Raw genomic sequence first — 13,474 nt, 5'->3', positions numbered from 1 at the left:
AATGATCCAAATGAGAGAGAAAAATCTTTTCGCAATCGTTACGTTCTTCTCACAAAACAGTTCTACGTAATACATAAGAATGCTCCTGTTTCTTTTAATACCGTCAACAACAATACAACTATTACACATATCCTATCTAAGTTGAAAAGAGACAGAGAAAAAGAGAGAAAAAGAATAAGTATGTAGATATCTTCCTTTTAATGAAAATCCCACGATACAAATTAGACGAGTCCTCTCGCTTTGCTCATTACGGTGCTTTTAGTGATGAAAAAGAAAAAGAAAAAGAAAAAAACAGAAGAAGAAGAAAAAGAAGAAGATCTTTACACGACGTAACCGTTATTATTTACTCAGTCAGTCAGCTACAAGATACTTTCATCCTTATGCAACGGAACCAGATGCTATCTGCCTTCCTCTCTTTCCAACGCTTACCTTTGCGAAATCATCGAGCCAAACTCTTGGAAACTATTCTCAACTATCTCATCTTTCGATTCGCATCAGTAAATATCTGATCTTTTTCTGCTTCTTCTTCTTCTTCTTCGTCTTTTTTTCTGGCGTTTTTTTTCGTTTTCTTTTCTTTTTTTCATTGATCATAAATGGGGTGAAAATTTTAAAAATTACTTCCTTGATAGTTCCCTTAATTCAATTTGTTGCAAAAAAAGAAATGTAGATTTTAGATTTATTTAGATAATTCGATGTTGGTACGTTGGTTTTCACTTCGCGATAATAATTAAATGATTTTATAGCTTGGATACGCATTTCCGTTTTCTTATATAATCTCTCGTGTAAATAAAAGAAAATAAAATGATCGATCCATTCGATTCTAGATATATTATGTAAGATATTTGATATATTTATATTTATTATTTTTGTGTAATACCTATTTATAATTTATTATTTTACCTCGTCGATTCGTTTAATAATGATCGAAATAATAATTCATTATTATATGTATAAGTATACTTTTACAGTTTTTATCCGCTTAGTTTTTCCTACTTACACTTAAGAACCACGATGTAACACGAATGGTTTTTCTAGAAAGGCCAGTGAAAGCTTCAACTGTTAATCTAATTTGGCACGCCAGAGTGTTGAGAACTTATCAGATTTTTCTTACGACCATTAATTGACTCTTAACGTACATCACTGTATTCTATACGTTTAATTATGAATAAGTAGCTAATTAAACGAATTTGTAACTACAAGAGAAATATCTTTTTTCCTATCTATATCGTAATACAAAAGAATCGATTTTAAATAAAAATATGTAACTGACTAAGCTCAAAATTTTTATATTATTTAAGATTAATATTTTTAAATATATTCTTAAAAAAAAAAAAGAAAAGTCATTTCGTAAGAAAAAGATACTCACAAAACTTACGAATATTTCTAAATATTAAGTCATTGAACTTTACATAGATTTCGAACAAACTTTTATAATCTACATTTTAATAATATCTAAAGTCATTGCCGCATTTTCACTGTTACAAATGTAACATTGCAACGAATAAACTCGAGTTTAGAATGATCATTGATAAGATCTTGGGTATACAGCCTAATAATTAACGTCACAATTTAGAATGTAGTTAACATTTTGGTTTGATTTTTGTATGTCCACAAAATACTCGTTTTAGACGACGAACGTGCGTCACTCACCTTTTTCACAGAACTCTTTGACGTAAATCAGATTATAATACCGAGTTTGTGTTTCTTTTTATACGTTTGAAGGATCATATAATTGTAAATGCCACATGTTTTATGGTAACGTGTTTTTTATGCTAAAAATGAGTCAAGTGCAAAATAAAAGTTCCCACGTGTAATTAAAATCGATAACGTTTTCTTCGAAATTCTATAAATTTGTAATTTTACGATCCAAAAAATTTAGAAATTAGCCTAAAAAAAAAATCACGAAAAAGAGAAATGATTCGTTATTCAAATCAGCGAAGAACTTTTTTAATTTATTTCATATAAAACGTATCTTAGATTAAATTAAATTATTAAACTTATTTTCTCTATTAATAAGAAAATTTCTGTGAATTGTAATAGGTTATTAAGAATAGTTAACTGTTATACAGATATTTTCAAAATTAACTTATTCGCTCGCTATAGTAAGAAGATAAAGTCTGCACGTTGCTATGCATATTAAATGGAAGAGCATGTAGTGGTAACACGAAGGAGAAAGTAGTCTCCGGGGCCATAGTTGAAGACTAAAATGCTAAGAACAATGAAATTATTTAACATCCGTGACTTGCACTTTCTATCGTATATAAACATATCATCTTTCAATTGATTTGTTTAAAATAAAATTCTTCAGACGTAAAATAAAAAAAAAAATAAAAGAATAAAGAATGATCGTACACAATTTTTTTAACGTCATACGTAGTAGATCTAATTTCGAGATATTAACGTTTAAAACCATTCTTAAGTCTATCAAATCGTTGATTGCAATTATTAAAAAAAAAAAGAGTATTCATAAATCGAATGATCTTGCTTGAAGATGTTTATATAACGGCACGAAAGAGATGGTATGTCAACTGACACTCGCACGAGTGCCTCCTATTATTATAACGGTTGTATTTTTGTTCGTATGCGTAAAATTAAGTACTACGCACAACTATACGTAAGCTTTGTGAAAAGAACAGAAAAAAAAAAAGAAAAGAAAAATGATCAGATTAAACTTTCTTTTAGTAAACAATGCATATGAGAGAATGACTAACTCGTTAGTCTCAAAAAAAAAGAACTGTTTAATTAACTAATTATTTTAATTAATATTCTTCTAATTATTATCATAAAAAATTACGAAATTTTCATTGAATCAAATTGAACATTACGTATAAAATTTTACGTGTCCTTGCTTTTCGTCGAAATTTTCGTAACGTCAGAATCGTTTTATAAAACATTAATTTTCGATAAAATTTTCCTTGGTTACATTATATACGGAAGTTTTCAATGTTTTACGGTACATTTAACATAGTTATATATATCAAGAGTAAAGTAGATGCATTAATAAACCCGTAAAAATGGCGAATATATTCGTTACATGGCATAAAACTTAGGCAGAGTTTAGATTATATAATTTCATAGAGCGTTGAATTAGAGATTAGCTTAAACTAGTTTTAAGAAAATAAGAGTACATTGATTTCGACCGGTCCTGTAAGTTTATAATGGAGGAACGGAAAGAGACAAGTAAATGTATTTATTTCTTTGGTTTCGAAAGTTCAGTAAACGGAAACGTGGAATGAATATGTGTGTCTTATTATTTAGATACTATCTTTCCTTAAACATCTAGGCTAAAATTCACAATTCTCGATTGGTTTGCAAGTATGTATTACACTAACCTATTCGATCGACCTTCTTCTTCCGACTTACTTTGATGACTGAGCATTCGGAAAGAGACGAGTACGCGTGTAGTACTGCGAATGAGAATTGCGTTACACTTTTTGACTCACCTTGTCGTGTTTATTTTGCTAGTATTGAATGGACGTAAATAACTTTATTTTTCTCTGAAGGACAACGTGTTCTTATCGCTTTTGTATATACATATGTATGTAATTATTATGAAATCATGTTTTGCGTTCTTCAAAATATCTACGAATATTAGCTTTGGTCGACGTATTTCGAGGAATTGAAGAATTTTTTTTAAACGTTCCTTTCGCATAGGACGATATATTTACAAATACGTGTACTACGTGGAAATACATGGAAGTACGTGGAAGTTAATTAAACGTATAGAAACGTTCTAACATTTTTTTTAAATCTATATCTTTATCTTATGTTTTGATCTGTCCTTAGTTAAATATTCTCAACAATTAAATACTTTAATATAAAGTATTTTAATATAATTAAAAATATTTTAATTTTAATATATTCTTTCTAGATCTATGTATAATTTTGATAGATGTTTAGAAAAATTAAATAATTTCATTAAAGTTTTATATATATATATATATATATATACATAGAACGATAATTAATAAGGGGATGACAATGTAGCAATTAATTGAAAGAAATACGTATATATAAAAGTATACAAATTCTGATAATAATTTCTGAAATATTATTTGGATCTATGTCACATGATTATTTATGAGTATTCATTGGAACATTCATCGGAAGAGAATTCAATGAGTTGTAGCGAACTATCGAAGCATTCTTTTACGATGGGAACGTAGGAGTACTCTAACAATATCATACGTTACCAAATCCCAGTATTATTCTACTGGGTATACGACCTGAACTAGTTTGTCTCAGCCGTAAACTCGGTTGTAGAGGAAACGCTTCGATCACACACCTCCAACATTCTCACCGTGTTATTAACTAACGACTAACTAAGCAATTTTGCTTTTTCTTTTTTTCTTTTCCTTTTTTCATTTCTTTTCTTTTTTCTTTTCTTTTGCTTTTTACCTCTTACTTCTTTTTTCTATCGTTCTTGCAAATCATTGCTCAGAATATCGACCTAAAAATGTCTTTCTATTTTTTTTGTTCACATATGACTAAGTCTAAATTATAATATTAAAAAATAAAGATTTTATATGTGAGAGAAATAAAATCGTTCTGCCATTCTCTTTCTAACGTTCAAAAGAAAACGCTCGAAAAAAGAAAAACGAAGTTAATTAACGGCGCGTTAGAATGTACAAAACGAACGTAGTAAAGTAAAATATGTATATCTATAATACGTATATATATATATATATGCGCTGAAGGACATAAAAAGTTGTCTCTATCGTTCATCGTAGAAAAAGCTATTTCATTAGATAATAATAAATGGTCGAATTTAGTTTTTACAAGTGGTCATCAAATATTATTCCAAAATTTAACTTCGTCGATTACATTCAGCATAATTAATTACACAAAGTACTTGTTAATAAAATTAATCTGTTTTGTGATAACTGTTCTAATCTGAATGCTGAATGAATATTCAAAAAATTAGTCTTAAAAAATTAGTATCTTCTTAAATGTTGAAAAAAAATTTGCATGGGGATTAAAATATTTCAATGTTTTTAAGGATTAATATCTTATCGTTTCTTTTTTATTTGAGCTTCTTTTTTCATATAATTTTCTAATCTAATAGAAAAAAGTTTAAAATTAAACAAAATGAAGGATAGATCGAATCCAGTGAAAGAATGTAGGCCGAATACGCGTACAGGGGCAGACGAGATGCTAACGACATACCAAAGACACGCCCGTTTCTACGTTCCCTCTTTCTGACATTTCCATGTAGGAAGGATCGACGGATATCGTTGCGTCCGTTAATGCTGTGTCTGTGTACGTGTATGTAGAAAGAAATTGCAATCGATGCATATATGTATGTATATATGCATGTATGTATATCTTGATTCATTTTCTGAAGCATAAACTTCTGATCTTTTGTCTATGATTTTCTTCTAAAATAGCGAGAGCGTATCTAATCACTGATTATCAATCTTTGAATTTAAAAACTGCATTTCAATGAATAATAAGTAATATGATTGAAATATTATCGAAGATTATACAAATAAATTGAGCAAGTTCGACATAATTTATGTGTAACTATAGAGAATTAATTTTTAATATTAATCCCTTCGGGAATCTCTAAAAGAATTTTTTGACGAATAAAATATTAATTGTTTGAGTAACTTCTAATATAATCGTGTATAGTAAATTATTTTCTAAATTCAGTCTCTCTTTTTCTTTCCCTCTGTTCTATAAATCTATGATATTTCAATGAACAACATACATAATTGTATTATAAAGTAAATAGAAATAAACAAGAATTGAACAGACGATCTAATACATATTTATAAGTATAATGAATTATTCTCTAAACTCAAAATCTTCAAATTTGTAGACTAATATTTCAATGAATAATAGTATTATAAAATATTACAAAATAATAATATAATAAAAAAAATAATAATATTAAAAAATTACAAAAAAAAAGGAAAAAGAAAATAAAAAAAAAAACTCTAGAACAGATTAACATCCAAGTATAGTTAACACATATCCTATATGACGAAAGTAACAGAATGTTGTAAGTAAGTGTATCGATCAATCTAAAAAAGGATTTTTAAATCGAGATATACACTCGATCGTAGGACACTGACCGGACGGTCTTGTTATTTCGTAAACGGAACCGTACGATTTATTTCTAATTTAACAATTCATTCAACAAAACGTCCCAGTTATTTTAATTTCCAAGTCATTGTATCGTGCTTCTGGATTAGGGCAGTTATGTCATCGGAATGTATTACAGTTTGTAATGCGCATACGAATGAAATTATTCCTTTCTTCTTTTTTTTTTCTTTCTTTTTCTTTTCTTCTTTTTTTTCTTCTTTTATGAAAATAGTGATTATGCGTTGGTATATTAATTAGATCTCCTACGTGAACGCGTGCAATCGTTTTACAGTTACTCGGTCGCTATAACACGTGCCGAGAGAGGCACGCGCTCTTCGAGACATATATTCGCACGTTTGCAGCTATATCGAACATATGGTACTAACGCGTACCACTTTATATATAGCGTTCCTGAATAGGACGACTTATCAACGATGTCAAGTCATCTAACGTGACTTTTCAACAGAGAAATCTTCTTTTCTCTTATTTGTTTCTTTTGTATTATTTTTGTTTCTTTTTTATTATTATATCACATATCTAAATGTTACAGATAAACGAAAAAGTTTCGAATTGATTTCTTTTGATCGATAATGAACAATATTATTATAAAAATAAAAAGGAGAAAGTAATATAATTTTGTTTGAAATTTATTTAGATAATAATTATCGAGAGAAGATCGGCAAGGCGATTTGTTAAGCCTAGAAAAAATAGAATAAAATATTTCGCTCGTTATCTGAAAAAAATATTTATTCATTTATTACAACAAATTATTCAGATTACGTTCATGTTGGAATTATCTAGAAAAAAAATTCCTTTTAATTTGCACTATTAAAGGTAAACGTATAAGTAGATGTATCTATGTAGATAACTACAATACCGTTGTTCATAGAATTGTTAGAAATGATTTGAAGTATGTATCATCGAAGCAACAACCCGACGTCCTTCGTCACAGGATTTCATCGGCATTTACCGTTGTAACGTGACTCGCGTCCTCTGCATTCTCTCTCCTACATTCTCTTCCTTTTCCATCTTCTTCTCATTAGCATTTCTTTTCTATTTTCTTACCACTAGTGTAATCATCTATTCTTATTGTTAGATTACAGCATTTATTTATCATTGTCGTCTAATCTACGAACGATCGATCCGTTGCTTTCCACGTCATCATCATTTACGGATATTCACACTTATGTGCGAACTTCCTTGATAACTTTCACCTCTCTCTACCTTCCTTCTTTTCAATCAAAGCTTTCATTTTAAATCATTATTTATTTTGTTATGGAGAACGCTCTTCACGGAATCATATTTTTGAGAAAAAGAAAGAAAAAGGAAAAGAAAACAATTTGTCCGATGACAAATATCGATAATAAATAATGAAAATACTTAAAATATATGACATAAATTTTTTTACGTTTTAATCGACTTAAATTCTATGAACGACATGTTTGACAACGAGCTAATTTCATTTGGATTAGTAACATGTTCGATCGAGATAAAATTTTTTAAATATGTTCGTTCTTTGATCGACCTATTGTTAGATCTTTAATATTCGAAGGAAATGATCGAGACATTACAAAAGGATTAACAACGATGTCATCTAGTAACCGAGTCTACCAAAGAAAATTAACGATCTGTTTTTTCTTTTCGCATAAATACAAAGCTAGTATTATCTGACTGGAATACAGATCACTAAAAAAAAGTGGAACTTGTCAATGTAGGTTGAACTCGTGCCGTGAATCGATTACAAGCAACTTCGTTTGTATCCGGCTGTAGTTATCGTTCATTTGGGATCAAGGTTAAACTTCCCTCAATAAGTTACTCAATTTCGATGTATTCCGTAAAAACGTTATATTACACATATCGAACTCAAATCATTTTATTTCATTTTTTTTTCAGAAACTTTAACAAATTGCACTTTTGATTTTCTCTCAGCTGTCGCAATCTAAATTAATTCCAAAGAAATTTATAATACTTTCTTCTTGTATAATTATTTGTCATCAATTATGGAGACAAACTTAAAATAATAATTAATAAACAATTATTTAATTTGATAATAAAGTATGAATAATGATAAGGATTACTGTTCGAAATATACAGACATAATTAAAATATGAATTAATGTATGATAATGAATTACTTAATCTGACATTAAAATAATATAAGAATAATAAAAAATCACTACAAAAGGAAATATATAAATAAATAAAATGTTCACGTATAATTAAAATAATTAGTAAACTAAATAAGTCATTGAATTATATTATTTAATTATATTATATTATGTAATTGATAATAAAGTAGGAAAAAGAAACAAAATAAAAAATAATGAGACTGATCATTATTTCAATCTAGGAAACAATAAAGTTTTAGCAAAGTCACCTAACAGTGATTTGTAGAATCCGTTAGAATCCTCTTTTGTTTACATACTTGCATAAGATAATCATTAGATCTAGGTCTTCGATCGAGAACATGTATTACATTAGAGTGAATGAATATCGATTGACCATTCCTCTTAAGTATACTTGTTATTACTTCTTACAGTGAATTGATAATTCAAGACGCGTCTGTTAAGTCCGTTAAGAACCTAATTAATGCTATTGATGAATCGTTCAATCGGGATTATTTGTATCAGTCTATCTATACGTATACGTACATATGTAAATGTGTGTATTAATTGATGATATCGAATCATCTTCATATTTAATATCATTTCATATTATTGACACCTCAAATGATTTGATCAAATAATTTCGATTATTTGTTTTTCTTTTTTATATTGTCTATAATTATTCTATTATACAACATATCCCTGATCAATGTTAGATTTTACTTTTATCTAAGAAATATTTCTAGAAAAGTTGCGTGAATCGCATTAGAAGGAGCAACGTGACTACAAATATATATATATATATATATACACACATACGTTCTCTCACCATGCAACAATCATGTTTTTCTCACAGTCATACAATGAGTCAAGAAGCAATCGAGTATATCGAGTTCAGTATAGCTTTCTCAGTGTAATAATCAGGATTATGTACATATAAATATATATGTGTGTGTGTGTGTGTGTTTGTGTATGCAGGATATGTGTTAACAACAAAAATATAGGCACACAATCACGCATGCACTATTTTATAGCTGACATTAATCGATACCTTTAAAGACAATTTATACAGGAAACATCAAGTGATATAATCTCTCTTTCCTACCAATAAAGGACAAAGACTAGGACCAGGAATAACGACATACCATGAAAACTGGATGTTTCGTGAAGAAAATTTATATATATATATATATATATATATATATATATATATATATGTATAGAGAGAGAGAGAGAGAGAGAGAGAGAAAAGGAAGATAAAAAAATGTGAAAGCCATTGCTAACTTATATAATCCACTATTCGTAAGTGTAAAAGTCAAGAGACGTATGCATGTATGTATGTCGACGGAATAGAAGGTGGCCATGGAATACTTCGAATTGTAAGAATGTAAGACATTTACAATTAATTTCATAATTTCATATCACCAGAGACAGACAAAAAGAAAAAGAGAAAAAAGAGAAAAAGAGAAAGATATATATATATATAAATCTGATCACAAAAAAAGACGAACAAATTTAAAAGCAATAAAAAAAAAAAAAAACAATCAAAATTAAACGGAAATAAAGAAAATTTCTTCTAGTATCGTAAAAAGTTTTCTAGAAAAAAAGTTGTAAAGGTGAGATTCGCTAAAAGATTTCATATCCTTGAACTTTTGTTGCCAAACTCGATGGTCGCGTGGGCGATTTGAATGGAACGAAATAAATTCATGTTCGTATACTACGAAGAAATAAAAGGTTTTTATCGTGAGAACGTGAGATCATTTTCGAAATTGTGAGAAAAGAGAAGAGAGATGATCCTTTCAAATTCGATTACCTTACTTTATTGCTGGTTAAACGCGTAAGGACTTTTCTCGCGCGTTGGATTAGAAGTGACGAGAGAGATGGGGGTGAGAGGTGAGGAGAGAGGGCGAAAGGACTTGTTTCTTGAAAGTTAGAAACTCGACTTAAAGGTGAAATTATTATGGAAAAAGATAGATGTTTACTGCTAATAGTTCATTGGAAGAAAATACAACAATTCTCGATTTCTCTAATAAGACAACCTGCAACAGTAAACATGACGACGACGACGACGATGGCTGCGTTAAATAAAACGATAGGTTTAATAAAATATCTAACGTGTTATTCTAATAAATTATATTGTAATAAATCATACTAAACATCGATAATCGATAGATCGTTGATAATCGATAATTTGTGAAATTTTATCGAGAAAATTTTATTCGATCAAAGAATCGAACAATTTTATTTTATTACGACGATTGAACTAATCGAATCGTTGAGATCGATAGATCAATAAGATTATAATTCTCATGAAATAATAAATATGTTTCTTGTGTACATACAAGAGGAATAAATCTAAATTGCAGATAATAAAAATAATATGATAAACAATGTTCGAAATAGATTATATTATAATATATACATATAGATCGTAATCTTTAAAAGACTCACCCTCGGAACGACCGGTGGATATTACGGTCAATAGTACGATACTAAATAGAAGAAGTTTCGTAAACAATAGCTGCCACATATCTTCGCCCATCTGAATCGAATTCTGTTAAACGGGTTTCACTGTAAACTTCTTAGCGAATATTACGATGATATTCTACACACTGTCATCAAAACCAACCCCCGCGCGGCCACGTCGTCGATCCCATGGAATAACACACAAATATTTCAGATCCAAATCTTTAATATGCTTCTTGTACCTTGCGTTTCTTCTGTTAATCAATGAATGATGTAATTAAAAAAAAAAGAGAGAAAAAAGCCAACAAAAAAAGAATCTTTTTTCTAAGAGCACAGTGCTATTAGAAAAAAATAATATCGCGACCGAAACGCGATCGAAATTTTTTTAAATCACCAAAAAACGAAGGTTTTGTTGGTGATTAAAAAAAAAAAATAAAAATAGAGAGAGAGAGAGAGAGAGAGAGAGAGAGAGAGAGAGAGAGAGAAATGAAATAAGATCAAAACAATAAATCTTGTACGAAGAAGAATGGATCTTGGACCAAATGATCGAAAGTTTCACCTGGTCAACGGAGAACGGTCGAGAGTTTATCGCGAGTAACTCGACTCACCGAGTAGACGACCGATTGACGTTTTCTCTGAGTGCGTAACTTTGTCTGTGTCTCGGTGAGTACTGAAGGAGAACCAAGGCCCACCGGGTGTTGGGAACTGGAGAAAGGTGTATCCAGCGAGAGGTCGAGAACGGGGAGAGAGAGAGAGAGAAAAAGAGAGAGAAAGAGAGAGAGAGAGAAAGGAAAAAGGTGGGAGGGAGGGAGGGAGTACAGATGAAAGGGAGGGATGAAGAGGGGGAAAAGAAATACGTCGAAAGAAAGAGAAGAACAGATAAAGATAAATAGAGAAATAGAGAGAGAGAGAGAGAGAGAGTAAACAGAAAGAAACAGATAGATAAACACGTAAATACCTGGATAGTCAGATGGATGATCAGATGGATAGATAAAATGGAGAAAGATAGAAAGAATAGGTTGAATATGAGGTTAGATTAGAATCAGGATTCTCTGAGAATGATCCTACCTACCGACACCCTCTAACTCAGCCCCTCTTCCTCTCCTCCCTTCTTCTATTTTCCGTCTATTTGCCTTCCTTCTCTCTACTTTTCTCGGCTGACTGGTCATAGACTTGGTATATAATACATACATACGTACGTTTATATATATATACATGGATACATACAAACATACATAAATCGGGGTCCATAGCGCGCAAAGAGACTTCTTTCTGCAACGCCGACCCAGACTCGTGGGTCTCGTAGCCGCGTTATTTCCGAGCTGGAAACGTGAGGTTGAATAAGAGAGAGAGAAAGATAGAGATCCGGCTCTACGTACCCCAGCTTCTCTCTCTTTTTCTGTGTCTATGTGTATATGTGTGTGTGTGTGTGTGTGTTGGGTCGCCTCTTGTCTTGGCTTGTCTTGTCTCTTGTTCTTGTTCTTTGTATTGCTCTCTTACTGTCCATGGTGGCTGATCTTCGAAAAACTGTACTTCTTGTCCACCCGTTATATGTCGCACCGACCGGTCTACTATATACGGGTCTGCGGGTCTTTTCGACGACGAACTGCAAAAAAAGAAAAAGGAAAGGAAAAAAAAAAGAGAGAGAGAGAAAAAACGATTATCTTTTAGAAGCTAAACTTACTTCCAAGTTGGATGATAAAAAATCAAATAAATGCGAAGGGGAGTTTTACTTTTGGATAACGAAGCAAAACATTTCGTTTTCTGATTTTTTTTCCCTTTCCTCCTACCTCCCAACCCTTTGTAGAGAGGAGAGAAATTGTGACTTTCGCTTTATCTCGAAGATTAAACTTTTCTCTCTAATTTATTTTTGTTAATTCTTTTTTCTTTTCCTTTTTTTCTTCGTTTTTTGTTGCAATAAGTTCTCTTCAGATTTGCTAATTAGTTTTGCATAACACCAAGTTCGATTTATTTAATCCTATCTCGTTTTCATACATGTATATATACTCTACGTACATATTCTTAGATTATTCTTACTCGATCAATTATCCTGTTCGTGTTTCGTAAGTCGAGAGATTGATGTATATATGACTAGATAAAATTTCAATCGTCTCTCTGCAAGCTTTTGACGCAATGTACAATTTACAAGAACTATCTTTTTTTATGTGCGAAGAAGGATAAAAAGAAGAAGAATTAATGCAATAGTAAACATTATTGAATAATAAAATAATATAAAAAATATAATTAAATAATGCATTTACCATTAATTACAATACATTGTTACAGATCTGATATCTTTTACCGAGACTTGACCTACTATCATAGTGTTATACTTGATCTAATTCCATTCTCTTTACTGATACTACTATAATGTATTTACTGATCTTGACTCTCTCGATATATATCTGTGTGTGTACGTTCTCATATCCTGAATTAGAAATATTTATTTGTATATATATATATATATATATATATATATATTTTACACAATTAACATTTACTTTAAAATTGATTAATATAATATATAAAACGATCTAATTTGAGATGAGATAACAGGTGACAAGAAAAAAAAAAAAAAAGAACAGGATAATATATTTATAAAATCCAATAGTAACATTTGCCGTTGCAAAAATTACACTTACATGGCTACGGTGTTGTCCTTTAATAATAGAAAAAGAAAAAGAAAAAAAAATTATGTAACTAATTAACGTGTACATTTATTAATACATTAATATCTAATGCAGTTTTGTTCTTTAAATTGGTATAGTTCATAGTTTTATTTATTTATTTATTTTCTATTTTTTTCTATATTTCTGG

At 29.9% G+C, this 13,474-nt stretch overlaps 1 protein-coding gene and 1 long non-coding RNA gene across 3 annotated transcripts in view; both read right to left on the bottom strand.

The window, feature by feature from the left end:
- LOC122634864 overlaps positions 1-11,429 on the bottom strand; it is a 45,237-nt gene extending 33,808 nt beyond the window's left edge. Inside the window, exons 1-2 of one of the 2 annotated variants that reach the window (XM_043824252.1) lie at positions 11,217-11,429; positions 10,643-10,911 (exon numbers count right to left, since the gene is read on the bottom strand). In XM_043824252.1, the coding sequence (XP_043680187.1) occupies positions 10,643-10,733 (91 nt within the window). In that variant the 5' untranslated portion in view covers positions 10,734-10,911; positions 11,217-11,429. The remainder of the gene's footprint in view (positions 1-10,642; positions 10,912-11,216) is intronic. The other variant, XM_043824253.1, reaches the window with a different exon arrangement.
- On the bottom strand, positions 1,932-3,767 carry LOC122634872. The gene is made up of 2 exons (XR_006328496.1): positions 3,333-3,767; positions 1,932-2,209 (listed from the first exon to the last, which is right to left on the bottom strand). It is a non-coding gene; the product is annotated as an uncharacterized LOC122634872 (long non-coding RNA).
- Positions 11,430-13,474: the final 2,045 nt, after the last annotated feature.

The sequence above is a fragment of the Vespula pensylvanica genome, chromosome 16, assembly GCF_014466175.1.
Source record: "Vespula pensylvanica isolate Volc-1 chromosome 16, ASM1446617v1, whole genome shotgun sequence".
Taxonomy (NCBI): domain Eukaryota; kingdom Metazoa; phylum Arthropoda; class Insecta; order Hymenoptera; family Vespidae; genus Vespula; species Vespula pensylvanica.
The sequence above is the reverse complement of the archived record's forward strand: the minus strand, read 5'-3'. Positions and strand labels throughout refer to the sequence as shown.